Source organism: Vipera berus (genome assembly GCF_964194415.1).
Source record: "Vipera berus genome assembly, chromosome: 4".
NCBI classification, from domain to species: domain Eukaryota; kingdom Metazoa; phylum Chordata; class Lepidosauria; order Squamata; family Viperidae; genus Vipera; species Vipera berus.
Window position 1 is genome coordinate 56,193,484 of NC_138206.1, and position 13,894 is coordinate 56,207,377.

A 13,894-nucleotide genomic window follows, 5' to 3' on the forward strand; every position below is an offset into this window, starting at 1 on the left:
ACAGGCGCTCACTCTGTTACGCGGCACTCGGGATTCGACCCGCCAAACTGCCGACCTTCTGATCGACAAGCTCAGCGTCCTAACCCACTGAGCCACCGCGTCCCTAAACTTAAAGTACTTTAATGTTTATTTCCATCATTCATTTTTATTTAATTTTTGGGTGATGCCACTGTTGAATTTTCTTTTGTTTTATGGCTTCTTCCCCAACATGTATACATAAAATTGGTTGTTATGCTACTGAATTGATAGTTAAAATACATTCACTATCTGTAGTATATATTAGTATTTTGCCACTGTTTTAGTTCATAAATGAAATGCCCGATTTGATCAAAATATAAAACTTTTCATGTGTTATTTAGAATTGATCCATTTGACATTTATGTTCCAATTTGAGCATTAATTTTTAATTCCAACAGCTCATTATAACATTTTTAAAAGGATTGCATTATAAATTAGCCAATCCCAGCTTTGTATTTTTAAATTTGATTGTAAATTTTGTGGCTTTAAAAGCATCATAAATTCTATAAGGTAATGAGAGTACACTAAGATGGTATAGTTTGCCACCTATGCACAAACTAAAATTACAAAGCCAAGTTTAAATATTCTACTTTAAAAGAAATATACAGTACAATTTTCTCACCTCATCACCCATTTGTGGGACAAAAGGAGATCTTCGGAGTCTGATGTTTGTTATCCAGTCAGGAGGTTGAAAGTCAGATGACAATGTTTGGTCTGCTGACTGCTGAGAAGCATTTATTTGTTGTTATAAAAAATTACTCAAAATAACATCATGATTGCATGCAAGCCATTGATTTAAAGATTTATAGCAAAAAAAGTTTATTTTCCCAGGGTTACAATAATCAATTCAATAAAATTATGTCTAATCTAGACTATCTGAAGAAAATTATGTTCTACTACACAAAAGATAACACAATAGTATTAATTGCACCTACAAATTTTAAGAATATGTGCAAATTTAGTTAACAATATGTATAACACGATACATTTTTACACATTGTATCCTTCCTTAAAATTTAACTTAATATATAATTTATGCAAAATTTGTCTTTTGCACATACTAGCCTTTAATAAGAACGTGTTAGTTAATATAAAGAAATATAAAGGAATTCAAGTTGAAACTTTAACTGCCAAAGGTCATCACTAGGGTAAATATAGCAATACCCGTGTGTGCTATGCATGTACAAAATTTAGAACACTGGTGTAACAGAATAGGTGAAATGCCACTTCTGCATTAACTATTATGACGCCTACATATTTTTAGGGAACCTGGTTCTTAGCTATAGCCTCCCCATGTGTAATATTGAAACTAATAATTATTTATCTTATGTTCAGTATCCTCACTCACTGACCTTTCAACAATCATTCAAAGGCACAATGATGCTTAACACGGAGACTTACAACTAGTTCTTGAAATTTCAGCCATCACATGATTTGGGCGCTTGGCAACTAGCACTCATTTTCAATAGGTGTTGTGTTCCATAGTCAAGGAATCACCATTTGCAAACTTCACAGCCAACTGCAAAATCACTTGAGAAGCTGGCAGGAAGTTGCACATCATTGCCCCATGATGCCATGCTTAACCAGGAGTGATTCACTTAACGAACACAGCCAAAATTGATATCATAGGTCGGTTAGTCATGTGACAGTTTACTTTATGAACAGAATGCTTAGCAACGGGATTGCTACCGTGCTTCCCAAAAATAAGTACTAGCTTGATTTTTACGTTTGCGCCTAATATAAGCCTTGCCCCCAAAATAAGTCCTAGTTTGGGGGCAAGGCGTACATATAAAAATCAAGCTAGGGCAGAGGTGGGGGAGGGATGGAGCTGCCCTACACGCCCCCACCTGTTTACCTTAGGACTGCTGCAGTCAGGCCTCCTACACCCCGACACCTGTTGCGCTGCTGCCCACGTTTTTCTGTGGCCGCTTGCGGCCAAATGTCATGTGATACATTGCGCTGGTACTGCCACTCGCGGCTCAGGTGCCATTGGTGCCGCTGCTCGCATGCAGCATGGCACAACACACCATGTGGCCTCCTTCTGTGAGTGGCAGCACTGGCGCAATTGATGTGACAAGCCACGTGGCCTCCTGCTGCGAGCAACGGCACTGGTGCAATGAGCCACGTGACCCCCTGCCATGAGCGGTGAAACCTGCGAGATGTGCCACGTGGCATGCGGCCGCAGAAGAACTCAGTGGCACAACAGGTGTTGGGGTCCGGGAGACCTGGCTACGGTGGTCCTAAGTTAAGTGGATAAGAAATCCCCCCAAAATAAGACCTGGTGCCTCTTTTGGAGGAAAAAAATATATAAAACTGGGGCTTAATTTTCAGGGAAACACGGTAGGCCTGCAGTCAGTAATGAGGACTACTTGTAGTTGCTATAAAAATTAGATAATATACCTGAAATATTTTGAACACACGAAGATGTTATAGAATTATCAGTTATTTAAATTTCCTGAGTTAAGTTTTAAGACATTTCATTTGCAGGTGTATACTGCTTGTATTAATACCTATAGATTAGTTACAATAAAAACTATTTCTGCATATTTTTAATTATTCAATAGTTGAACTAAGAACAATTAAGTGTTGACTAAATATTGAAAAAAGTCAAATCCCCAAAATCTGTGCAGGTAGTCCTTGACTTACAACCACAGTTGGGACCAAAATTTCCTTTATAAGTCACTGCAGTTGTAAAGCAAGTCATCACATGACTGGACTGGATTTTATTACCATTTTTCCATGGTTGTTAAACAAACCAACATGATTATTAAATGAATCACATAGTTCCCTATTGACTTTTTTGTCAGAAACTGGTTGAGAAGGTTGCAAACTCTGATTGCTCAATTGGTTGAAAATCTGAGCAGGCTGCCAAGAGTATGAATTGAGATCATGTGACTGCAAGGTAGGTCATAAATCACTTTTTCCGAGGCTGTTGTAACTTTGAAGTTTTTAAGAAAAGACTGGACAGCCATTTGTCCAAAATGGTATAGGGTTTCCTGCCTGAGCAGGGGGTTGGGCTAAATGACCTTCAAGGTCCCTTCCAACTTTATTATTATTATTATATTATTATTTGAACTGTAATTAAATGAATGGCCATAAATCGAGAACTACCTGGTATTCCTAAAAGTAGACAAAAATAGATAAAATTCAATACCTCATGTTTTTTCGGTTTATATTTTTTCCGTCTTTTTCTCCTTCTTTTGGGTGGAGAAATTTTTTCTATTGATGCTTCATCTTCAGAAGAACTACAATATCTAATGATTTTACGTTGAGACTTTCTCACAGGAGGATGTAGGTTAATTCCTGCATCAGCAATCCAATCAGAATACTGACTTGAGGAATCACTATGAGGTAACAACATAATATAGTACAAGTTAAATAGCAAAATATTTATATTGTATTTTAAAATGTTCTATATTTAGACTAATAATTTAAATTCTGGTTTGCCATTCAAAGATAAATTGTTTGAGGCTAAGCCTAAATTCTGGGAAATTTTAAACAAAAAGATGTTACAAAATCTATTGTCCTACCGGTAAACTGTATTGTTACATATATGGAATTAGAAGTGAGCAAGTCACAATACTGAACTTTCTACAGGTTAAAAAGTTCTACAAGTAAACTTTCTAAATTCCACAGTTGATTTTAGGCATACTTAGCATACTGAAAACTTGCACCTTGCATTTTCTATTATTGCACTATAGAAACAAATAAATTTGGAGCTATATAAGACATTTCATTAATGTTGTTGCAAGTTAATAAATACACACACACACACACACACACATATACTCACACACTCAAGTGAACTACTACCTTTCAACTATTTCAGACTATTATTCCAAAGAGCTGGACAGGATTACTGAGCTGTAGGCAAAGCATTCAGTAGACGCAAGTCTGCGTCAACAGCAGCCGTCAGTAGCAAGTCATGCAAACAACACTACAGCATCTTTTGTAGTGATAAAGATGATACAAATGTCATGTATCTAAATTCACAATTATTCTATTTTAAAAGGTCACCACAGAAATTAAAATGCAATACTCCCAGGTTTCAAGCATATGACATATCTATACCTGACAGTGATTTTACCTGGAACTATTACTGTTGGATTTTTTGTCACTCTTCCATTCTTCCTCGTGGGAAGACAAACTCAATCCATCACTTTCTTCTGGTTCCTAGATTAACAAATAGTTTGAGTACTATATCCTAATTTAAAGATTCCTTATTACGCTGCTAATTTATCACACTATTTATCATTCACTAATGAAATAGAACGGTTTATCATGTTGCTAGCATCTCTTGCCATGCTGAACACCTCATGTAATTGAAAAACGTACAATCGTATCATAAAATCATATATCATGAAATCTTTTAAAAACATCACAACACAAAAATCTTCTATATTCTATTCTATATATATTTTGAAGAGTATATGTACAGAGTATTCATTTTTAAATAATTCTTAGGCCAAGTTAGAATCACTGAAAAAATTTGAAGTGACCTTTTAGGCCTTCAAAGGCAGGTTGTCAGGACCCACCCCAAACCACGTCTTAGGAAGACAAAACTCTTGGAGCCAAATCTAGTCCAAAAAGAATCTTTACTATGACATGCTTGGTTGTAGGAATACAAGACAGGACTTAATATTGTACTACAAACTAAACCCTTATAAAGAGTTCCCGGTTCAACCCCCCCTTAACCCCATTTGGTCAGACCCCCATCATTTACCTCGTATCATCCCTCTCGTGGGAAAAAGGAACTTAGGACCTTTTATGTTTATTGCTCTCTTCTGTGACACAAGACTGATGCTCCTACCCTAACCCCCCCCCTTTTGTTTCCCCAGTTCAAAAGGCTTCTCTTTTCCTTTGAAATGCCTAATACCGGCTCAATACACATCCGTTCCCTCCTCCTCCTCCTCAGGAGATGGCAGAATCCAGGAACAACGTTTTTAAACATACATTTATGAATATGATATAAATGGATTCTGACACAGGTATTCGGATTAACTTCCACTGAATATACCTAACAAACCTCCTCCTTAAATAACTGATTTCAGAGTCAAACTGTTCTTAGAGTTAGGAATTGTTTCCTAATTAAATAGAATTTTCTTAAGATTGGAAGTAAAAGTATAGACAACATAAACTCTATTTCTGGTCATTGAGGATGACCCAAAGGGTTAACTCTACTTTACAAATCAGAAGACAGGATAAAGACTTCTTATCCCATGGAGGCATTTCCATCCAAGGAAACCTTAGCTCTGCCTTCTGCTGAGGAAGAGCTTTTCTATCCTTTCAACTGCACTGAACTGAGAAGCGATACACATAGTCCTTGACTTACAAACATTCCTTTAACGGCTGTTTGGAGTTACAATGGCACTGAAAAAAGTGACTATTTCACACTTATGACTGTTGCACCCTATTTCCCTAGTGCCCTATAATGGACAATACATGGCATTTATTTGAATATGTTCCTTTTCTCTTATTAAAAAAGATTGCAAGAATCATTCTACACTCACCATTGTAGGCCTAGGTACACCAGCAGGATCCCTTAAAGATGATATTGATATCACTCATGCATTAGACAGATACAAGACTAAAGAGACCAAGATTATGGACATCAGGGACTGGTCTCTTTGGGAAACACAAAGCTTGGTATTAATGAATAGGGAGCTATATTTAGAGGAGACTTTTTGCTGCTGTATTCAAACTACAAACAGCTTTTACTTTCTCCTAATTCTACTTCTTTGGATTATTGGAGATTTGATTCTTAAGGAAGGAAAAGTAAGAGTAAATGTGCCATGATATTTGACTGCAGTTCCTCAAAGTATTGAAGGTTATTCATGAATGTGTAGTCCAAGAAACTGAAATAATAAACAAATGGGTTTGATGGTAATCAAGATGATTAGAGTTGAGAAAACCTTTTGCTCCCCGTTCAATTTAATCAAATCTGTCATTTACTCAACATTTGAGCAAATTTAACAAGTTACCTATTTACTGCTGTCTTATTCATAGTCCCAAAGAAAGACAGGATGTGGAGAGCTGTTATGAACTTCAAAGCACTGAACTAATTTATCAGAGTTTCAATGTTAAAAATTAAGATACTGGCATTTAGAGCAGAGACTGTTCTTTCCAACAATTTCCTGACATTAATACGCCTGTCTGATGGCACAAGTCTTCACATTCCCATCAGATCATTGCACTCCAAATTTCTCAGGTTTACTTAAGAGATTACAATTCACAAAAATCCTGGCATCAAGGAAATGGTTTGTCATAATCTTGGCAAAATTACAAGGCATGATAATTGCAGCTCAAGATTTCTGCTGTATTTACAGAGGCAGTTTAGTAGTAACTCACTTGAGCCTGATGATCAGCTGTCTATGATGGCGACTGGTGTCAACTAATCTGTTTCAAGAAAATGCTCTTAATAAAAGTCTGCAAGGACCAAATCAACACAGATATCAACCTTATGGAATAGGAAACTCAGTTCCTTAGAAAATCATCTTGGGTTAGGGAACATGGACCAGAAAAGAATCATGGCTTCCCTTCATTCAGCTGGAGATGAGGGAAGTATGACTGTCATTTGAAGTGTTTGTGTCCTTACTATAACACCACATTTGGTGCATACAATGTTTCCACAAAAATGTACCTAAACAGACAAAGGAAGGGAGAGAGGGAAAAGAGAGTCAAAGACGCTCCAATTAGAGGTACCTTGTCGCCTTATAGGTGGACACAAATTATATCTGCAGATTGGCTCAGTATATAATTTCTCAAGCAGAATGAATACTGAATCTAGGGATGTTTCAGAAAATTATGGATAGATGGGAAGGTTCACGTTTTACATGGAGGGAGAACAGGAAAGTGACTAAGTTCTTCTCTTAGTTTCCCCAATGTTCTGATGACCCCTTGACCAGAGTCTGCTGCATGAACTGCCATTTGTTTCAATTTTAGCAAGAATGATGTACAAGAGAGAATACTAGCCACAAACGATGTTGATCATTCCTCAGTTTTAGCCCAGAAAACTCTATAATTAACATTAGTATAGGTGAAGCGAGTAAGGAAGATGACCTTGCCAGAGATATACAGGCTCTATTATCTAGGCTAAAGAGGCTAAAGCATTTTTAATGTCCAGAACATCCAGATGACATTCAGAAACAGCTCTAATACCTCCTTAACTCTTTAAAACATAAAGAAAAGGTAGTAAAGCACAATCAGATTTGCAAGATTCTGTTATTATAGCCAGCCTTAATATGAAGAATTTTGGCCATCCTATGGAGATGATTTCTTAGTCTGGTGTACCTAGTGAGGCTAACAAGAACCATAGTACCTTCCAGTATGTCCAAATCTTGAACCAGGACCAATCCTGCATTCAAACCAGATTTTCCGGTGTAAAAGAAAAACAGTTGCACTTATTGTATCTTGCCTTTTCCAACACCAGAAGGTAGACCTGATAGGTCCCATCTAGGGAATTTCTAAAGTAGGGAGTGGTTACTTGTACAGGATGCAGAAATCTTAACTCTGCCTTCTGACTGATTTAACCCTTTCCTGATGGGTCCACTGCCTGGTGACCAGAATGGCAGTTTATGTTAAGTCCAATTGCTGCTGAGATACACCATGTATAAAAGTGGTAGTATTATAAAATATCACATTCAGGTTTGTCTCTACTAGTCTACAAGTTTCAGCCTATATGAATTTAGTACATCTAAATTAGTTATCAATTGGATTACCTCTACAACAAATTTATCAGTTCATTTAAATGGCTATGTAATAACTATGATGTATTATCATAAAGTGATTACATAGTTCAACACAGCAAAATGCCTAGTTAAACAATCTATCCTATCTTTAAAGGTAATAGTCTGAACTTCTAGAAATCAAAGTCAAAATTTTTGGTTGTATGAGTCATTAAGGTAAACCAAAACTGCTTACCTGTTCGATGAATCCAAAACCATCACCCACATCTTCACTGGAAGAATCAGATTGTTCAATGTTGTTCCGCGATTGATATGATGCAAATTTACGTCTGAAAAGTCTTCTCTTAGATTGCATCAATGAATCTTCAGAGTCACTCTGAATTAATGACATTTTGAGAAGAAAAAAAAACCTCAGGAGTTGAAATAACCGTCACTGAAATAATGGATTCAGTTCAATCAGAAAGGAGACATCCTTTGGACATTTGCTTCAAAAATAGTATAATAGACTTAACTACAGGAAAAGCCAATTTATCCACATTATTTGCCATCTTCATGGTTTATGCTGGTTCACTAAAGTACAGCCCACGGCATGTACTCTTGCTTTCATAACATTTTATTTAAATCTATTTATTCTTAGCTGCAATGATACATAATTTAACATTACTTCAAGCAGCCAAGCAAGAGATAGATTTGTCTGGATTTTTAACTGCCATATTTTTCCACATTTAACAAGCTAGGCTTCTTAAATTACATGTGTTAATTATGCATCTCAAAAGTCAGGGATTTCTTACCTTTTCTGAGGACTGAAACAGCTTCCTTTTCTGCTCAATTGTATACAGCCGTTTTTCTTCTTCTCCTTTTGCAATCCTATATTCTTCCTGATTTCTAACAAATTATTTTGAAAACTTGTCAGAAAAAACCCTCAAATATGAAAGGTTACTACTTTATTGCTAACATGTATTTCTAAGACAACTAACAACTACAAATTAGTTTCCCTTATACAAAAATGGTTCTTCAGTTAATGCTTATTTTAGAGTCATAGTTTATTTGACTAAAAAAAGATGAAAGAAAATCCAGCTCCAGAACTTTTTAATTTAGATCATAAAAGCTCTGTTTTTCCTTTTACTGAAAAAGACTAGAAAGTGTATCTATAGTAATACAAGTGTTATTATAAAATGATATCTATATCAGTCCAAGAGATAAATAACGCCTAAGAACAACAATATTGTTGTGTCTGTGGTACAAACTAAAATAAAGGAGCAAAAGTGCTTGTAGTTAATTTCAACAGGTTTTTAGCTTAATGAGTCTGCTCACCTAAATACACTGGATGTTATTTCTGGAACAACTACTCTTCGTCTCCAAGCCTGAAGATCTCTTTCTGTAGCAATTTGACTTCTTGGAGCATTTTGGTGCATCTGACGTACACCCTCAACTTGACCACTACGTCTCAGACCAATATTAGGAGGTGACTGGATATCTGAGCTTAACCTGCGGAAATCTTCAAAAAGATGCATGAAAAATAAGTGAACTTATATTCTTGGAACAAAAACTTTAGTATCTTCTGATGGATGATATACCTATTACCACACTCCAGCATTTATTTAATTTTTTTTGAGGTTTATAAATACAAAGATTAAAAAAACTAATAAAAACTAATACAAATATTCCAAAAATACAGAGAAAAAGAAGAAATAATAACAAAGACATACAAAGAATAAACTTCTACATTTTTCATTGACAAATACAAACAATTTCAGTAACTTATCTCTTTCTCTAATATTTCAAGAAAAATAAGATATGGAAAGAAGAGATCTTATCTATTGAGAGCCTCATTATTCAGTCGTAGTCAAGATCCACGTTCGAATCAGCCTCAGTTTCTATCTTATCCCAAAAAAATTCTTCCTCTTCAATAACCCTTTTTCTTTTTTACTTTTTATAATGGAAGGTAATTTTAAAAGTAATTTTTGAGAATATTGCTCCTAAATAATCTTGAATTCTTCCAGGTATTTTTGCTTCATTCAATGTTAATGCATATCTTTTCCTTTAATTGCAATCTTAGTTCTTTCCAGTGTCTTTCAGTATCAACCTTCAAAATCTTGTCATGTTTCCCCCCCCAAATTATCAATATTTTCACACAGGAAGGTTTCATAAAGTTAGTTTCAAACTCATATATTGGGCAAGGGGCTGGACTAGAAAACCACTGAGGTCCTTTCCAGCCTTATGATTCCGTTATTTCAAGTCTCTCTGGCCCTTTAATCCATTTATAGCTTTCCAAAATCAATTCTATAATTACTTTTTTTTTGCTTTTATTGAAAAATAAGATTTTTTTAAGTCCTTAAACTTGCATAAAACTTTTGTCAAGGATAGAATCAGTGCAAATTCATCTAGTATAATGAAACTTGCCTTTCTAAAGGTTCTTCATATCCAAAAAGCTATTAACAAGCAATTGCCAAAAGCGATTAAGGAAATATGCAAAAACAGTATCCTTTTGAAGGTTTTGAACCTCAATTTGGACAGATATGCTTTCTCTCAGCTTCCAGAGCTCTAAAACCCACCAGAGACCATTATCTTATGGTCTCCTTATGGGAAGTCATTGTATGGAGCACTGACAATACTGGCTCTTTCTTGCTCTAGAGCAGGGCTTTTCAACCTTTGCACCCATTGTACCACTTTTAGGATATGGCAACATCTGAGTACCACCAGTCGCCTAGCAAGGTGTCAAAAACTTGATGACCAAAAGAAAAAGAAAAAGAGGAAAAAAGTGATGAAGTACTGGTAGTCCTCGACTTACAACAGTTCGCTTAGTGACTGTTCGAAGTTACAATGACACTGAAAAAAGTGCCCCCCAAGCCACAGCCGAGCAAGACACCTGCCTGCCCGCCTGGTGGCGCTCTTCCTCCTGTCAGAGGTTTTCATTGTTGTGACCATTTCTGTTGAGGATTGGCAGCGGGGGGGTGGGGGGTGGGGGGGTGTTTGGTTTTTATTTCCCCCTCCTCTGCTGGGTGATTGCAGCAGGTTTTGAGCACTTCACATGACCCTGGGACACTCTGTCATAAATATGAATCAGTTGCCAAGCATCTGAATGTAAATCACAAGCCCCTGGAGATGCTGCAACATTCCAGCTGATCGACGCTTCTTTTGGGCTCAGCAGAAGCACCGGGATCAGCACCGAGCTCCAGCTGGCGCTTCTGCTGAGCCCTGACAGCCCTGCAGCTCCAGCCATCTCTCGCTCAGGCTTGTGTGGTACTGCCACAGGTTCAGCTCATTCCCCTCCCCCACTACTTTTCTAGGATGATCGCGTACTACCTGCCAGGTGCCAATGTACCACAGGTGGTACCCGTACCACTGGTTGAAAAGCCCTGCTCTAGAGAATAATTATGGGGAGCTGATCAATTCAGAATTCATAGTAATTGTTCTGGATAACCTAACATAACCCTCCAGACTTTGCATTGCCTCATCTAAACAAGGTAAAATGGATTACATTTTATGTGGTATTAGTTAGGATTGACAGACAGCCATCTGAACAGCATCTGAACATTTGGAGATAATTAAGTACTGTGTACTCAAGTCCAAAAGGCACTTTTTTCATATGGATGATTTTTTTTTAACTTGCACTATGAATTTTCCCCATATTATTACTTTAGTATTGAGCTGGGTTTTTGGAATATAACCAGAGCTTAAACAATTCCAGACTAAAAATTTAAGAAAAAAAGAAAATTTCCAAGAAGTGTAAAGCAATGTTTGAAATACATAAATTTTAGTTGCAGAGAGTTTGGATATAACAAGAACACAGTCGGATGATAAAATACATTTAAATAATGAATTAAGATGAAAATAACAAATACATCAAATATTTCATGCACATAGAACATCTAGAGAACCACTGAAAAAATACGAAGTACAGGGAGTAAAAAGCAAACCACAGAATACCATATAAAAGATGATTAACTGCTATAATAGTTACAACACAAATGTTAAAATTATATAACAATATATTGCATGAATTAGTATGTAGTCCAATTATTTGGATTAGGAAATAATAAAGTCTTAAGATAATAGTCTATAAAGAAAATTTAAAAGAAAATGAATTTTAACATTTTAGGATAAAATTTATTATGAAGTGTTTCAAATAAAAAATAAACCCAAAGACCAGAAGGCAAAGAGAAATACGTTGTATATAGTGAATCCAACAAATCTGTTCCCCAAGAAACAAAGTGTTTAAGATAGGTGTGAAATGTCCCCACTCAAATATAATATACTTCCTCTAAATATATCAGCATTAATATTTCTCCCTAAATCTGAGCTATGCTTGAAGACTGGAACAGTTTTCCCTCATAAATATAAAAAAATTCTTTAGCACAGTATGTAAATTATGTACTTTTAAGAATCTACAACATTCTAAAAGTCTTAGATTCATCAAAATGCAAACTGTGCCCCTACTTCTGTTGTTAACCACCATGAATCTCTCAAGATTACTGAAGCCTTGCATTAGCATTATAGCACTTAGATTCATATACTACTCCATACTACTTTACAGCACTGAGTAGTTTACAAATGTCAGCATATTGCCCCTAACAATCTGTCCTCAAAAGATTGAGTCAACTTTCAGCCAGTCAGGATTGAACTCCTGGCTGTGGGCAGTTAGCGTGCAATACTGCATTCTAACCATTGCACCACCACAACATACAAAACACTGGCGGTTAACAATAGAAATATTCAAAATACTAGCAAATATTCAAGAACCTAGGAAACAGCAAAAATTAATACTTTATTCTAAACTTCAACAAAGTACCAACCTCTTCTAGGTGTTTCTAGTCCATAGTGTGGATTAGCTGGAACAATATCCTGGTCTATGCCAATTCTTTGATCCTGCATTTGTTGCAGCTGTCTAATCATTCCGTCAAGTATGCTGGGCTCCAAACTCTGTTCATCCTGCTCAGCAGTCTGTTGTCCTATTACTTGTTCTATAACCTCTCCATCACCTTGCAAAAGTTAAAAAGAAATATTTATTTCAGCATGAAAGATTTAAATGTTGGTCCCATTCTCAGTAAAACCTGCCAATAGTATTACAGACCCATGCAATTAAAAGGGCTCATTTATACTCTTGGGAAAAGAATTCATCCCTTTTGGATTTTCTGAGCAAGCATCAAATGTTGATACTATTTGTTCACTTAGACCCCACTTCCTTTATATATTAGAAGTACACAAAATTATAATATTCAAATGAATTTTCAATCATCCTGGTCATGATTCTCCCAAAGGTACTTTTTCAAAAGGCAACTGGACTTTCTGGGTTTTTTCTTTGAAAACATTTCGCTTCTTATCCAAGAACTTTCTTCATAACTGGGGCATTGAAATGATATGCCAAAATAAAATAAAAAAATCAGAAAGATGATGCATTCTTCTTCAAAGAACAAAGAAGCTCAATCTCCTACTTAATTTTGTTAGTTGCGAAATCATGTCCGACCCATCGCAACCCCATGGACGTTCCTCCAGGCCTACCATCTTCTGGAGTCCATTTAAGCTCACCCCTACTGCTTCAGTGACTCCATACAGCCACCTCATTCTCTGTCGTCCCCTTCTTCTATTGCCCTCAACCTTTCCCAGCATTAGGCTCTTCTCCAGTGAATCCTTCCTTCTCATAAGGTGGCCAAAGTATTTGAGTTTCAACTTCAGGATCTGGCCTTCTAAAGAGCAGTCGGGGTTGATCTCCTCTAAGACTGACCGGTTTGATCGCCTTGCAGTCCAAGGGACTCGCAGGAGTCTTCTCCAGGACCATAATTCAAAGGCCTCAATTCTTTGGCGCTCAGCCTTTCTTATGGTCCAACTTTCAGAGCCATACATTGCAACTGGGAAGACCATAGCCTTGACTATACGCACTTTTGTTGACAGGGTGATGTCTCTGCTTTTTAGTGTGCTGTCTAGGTTTGCCATGGCTTTCCTCCCCAGGAGCAAGCGTCTTTTAATTTCTTGGCTGCAGTGATCTTGGAGCCCAGGAAAATAAAATCTGTCACTACCTCCATTTCTTCCCCATCTATGTGCCAGGAATTGAGAGGACCGGATGCCATGATCTTGGTTTTCTTAATGTTCAGTTTCAACCCAACTTTTGCACTCTCCTTCTTCACCTGCAACAAGAGGCTCTTTAATTCTTCTTCACTTTCTGCCATTAGAGTGGTATCATCTGCATATCT

General features: G+C 36.7%; 1 protein-coding gene across 2 annotated transcripts in view; it reads right to left on the reverse strand.

Moving 5' to 3' along the window:
* BRWD1 (bromodomain and WD repeat domain containing 1) overlaps positions 1 to 13,894 on the reverse strand; it is a 79,872-nt gene that overhangs the window by 33,325 nt on the left and 32,653 nt on the right. The window contains exons 18-24 of one of the 2 annotated variants that reach the window (XM_081326227.1): positions 12,500 to 12,685; positions 9,018 to 9,201; positions 8,495 to 8,588; positions 7,939 to 8,079; positions 4,106 to 4,191; positions 3,173 to 3,362; positions 641 to 739 (exon numbers count right to left, since the gene is read on the reverse strand). In XM_081326227.1, the coding sequence (XP_081182353.1) occupies positions 641 to 739; positions 3,173 to 3,362; positions 4,106 to 4,191; positions 7,939 to 8,079; positions 8,495 to 8,588; positions 9,018 to 9,201; positions 12,500 to 12,685 (980 nt within the window). Of the gene's footprint in view, positions 1 to 640; positions 743 to 3,172; positions 3,363 to 4,105; positions 4,192 to 7,938; positions 8,080 to 8,494; positions 8,589 to 9,017; positions 9,202 to 12,499; positions 12,686 to 13,894 lie in introns of both variants that reach the window. The other variant, XM_081326226.1, reaches the window with a different exon arrangement.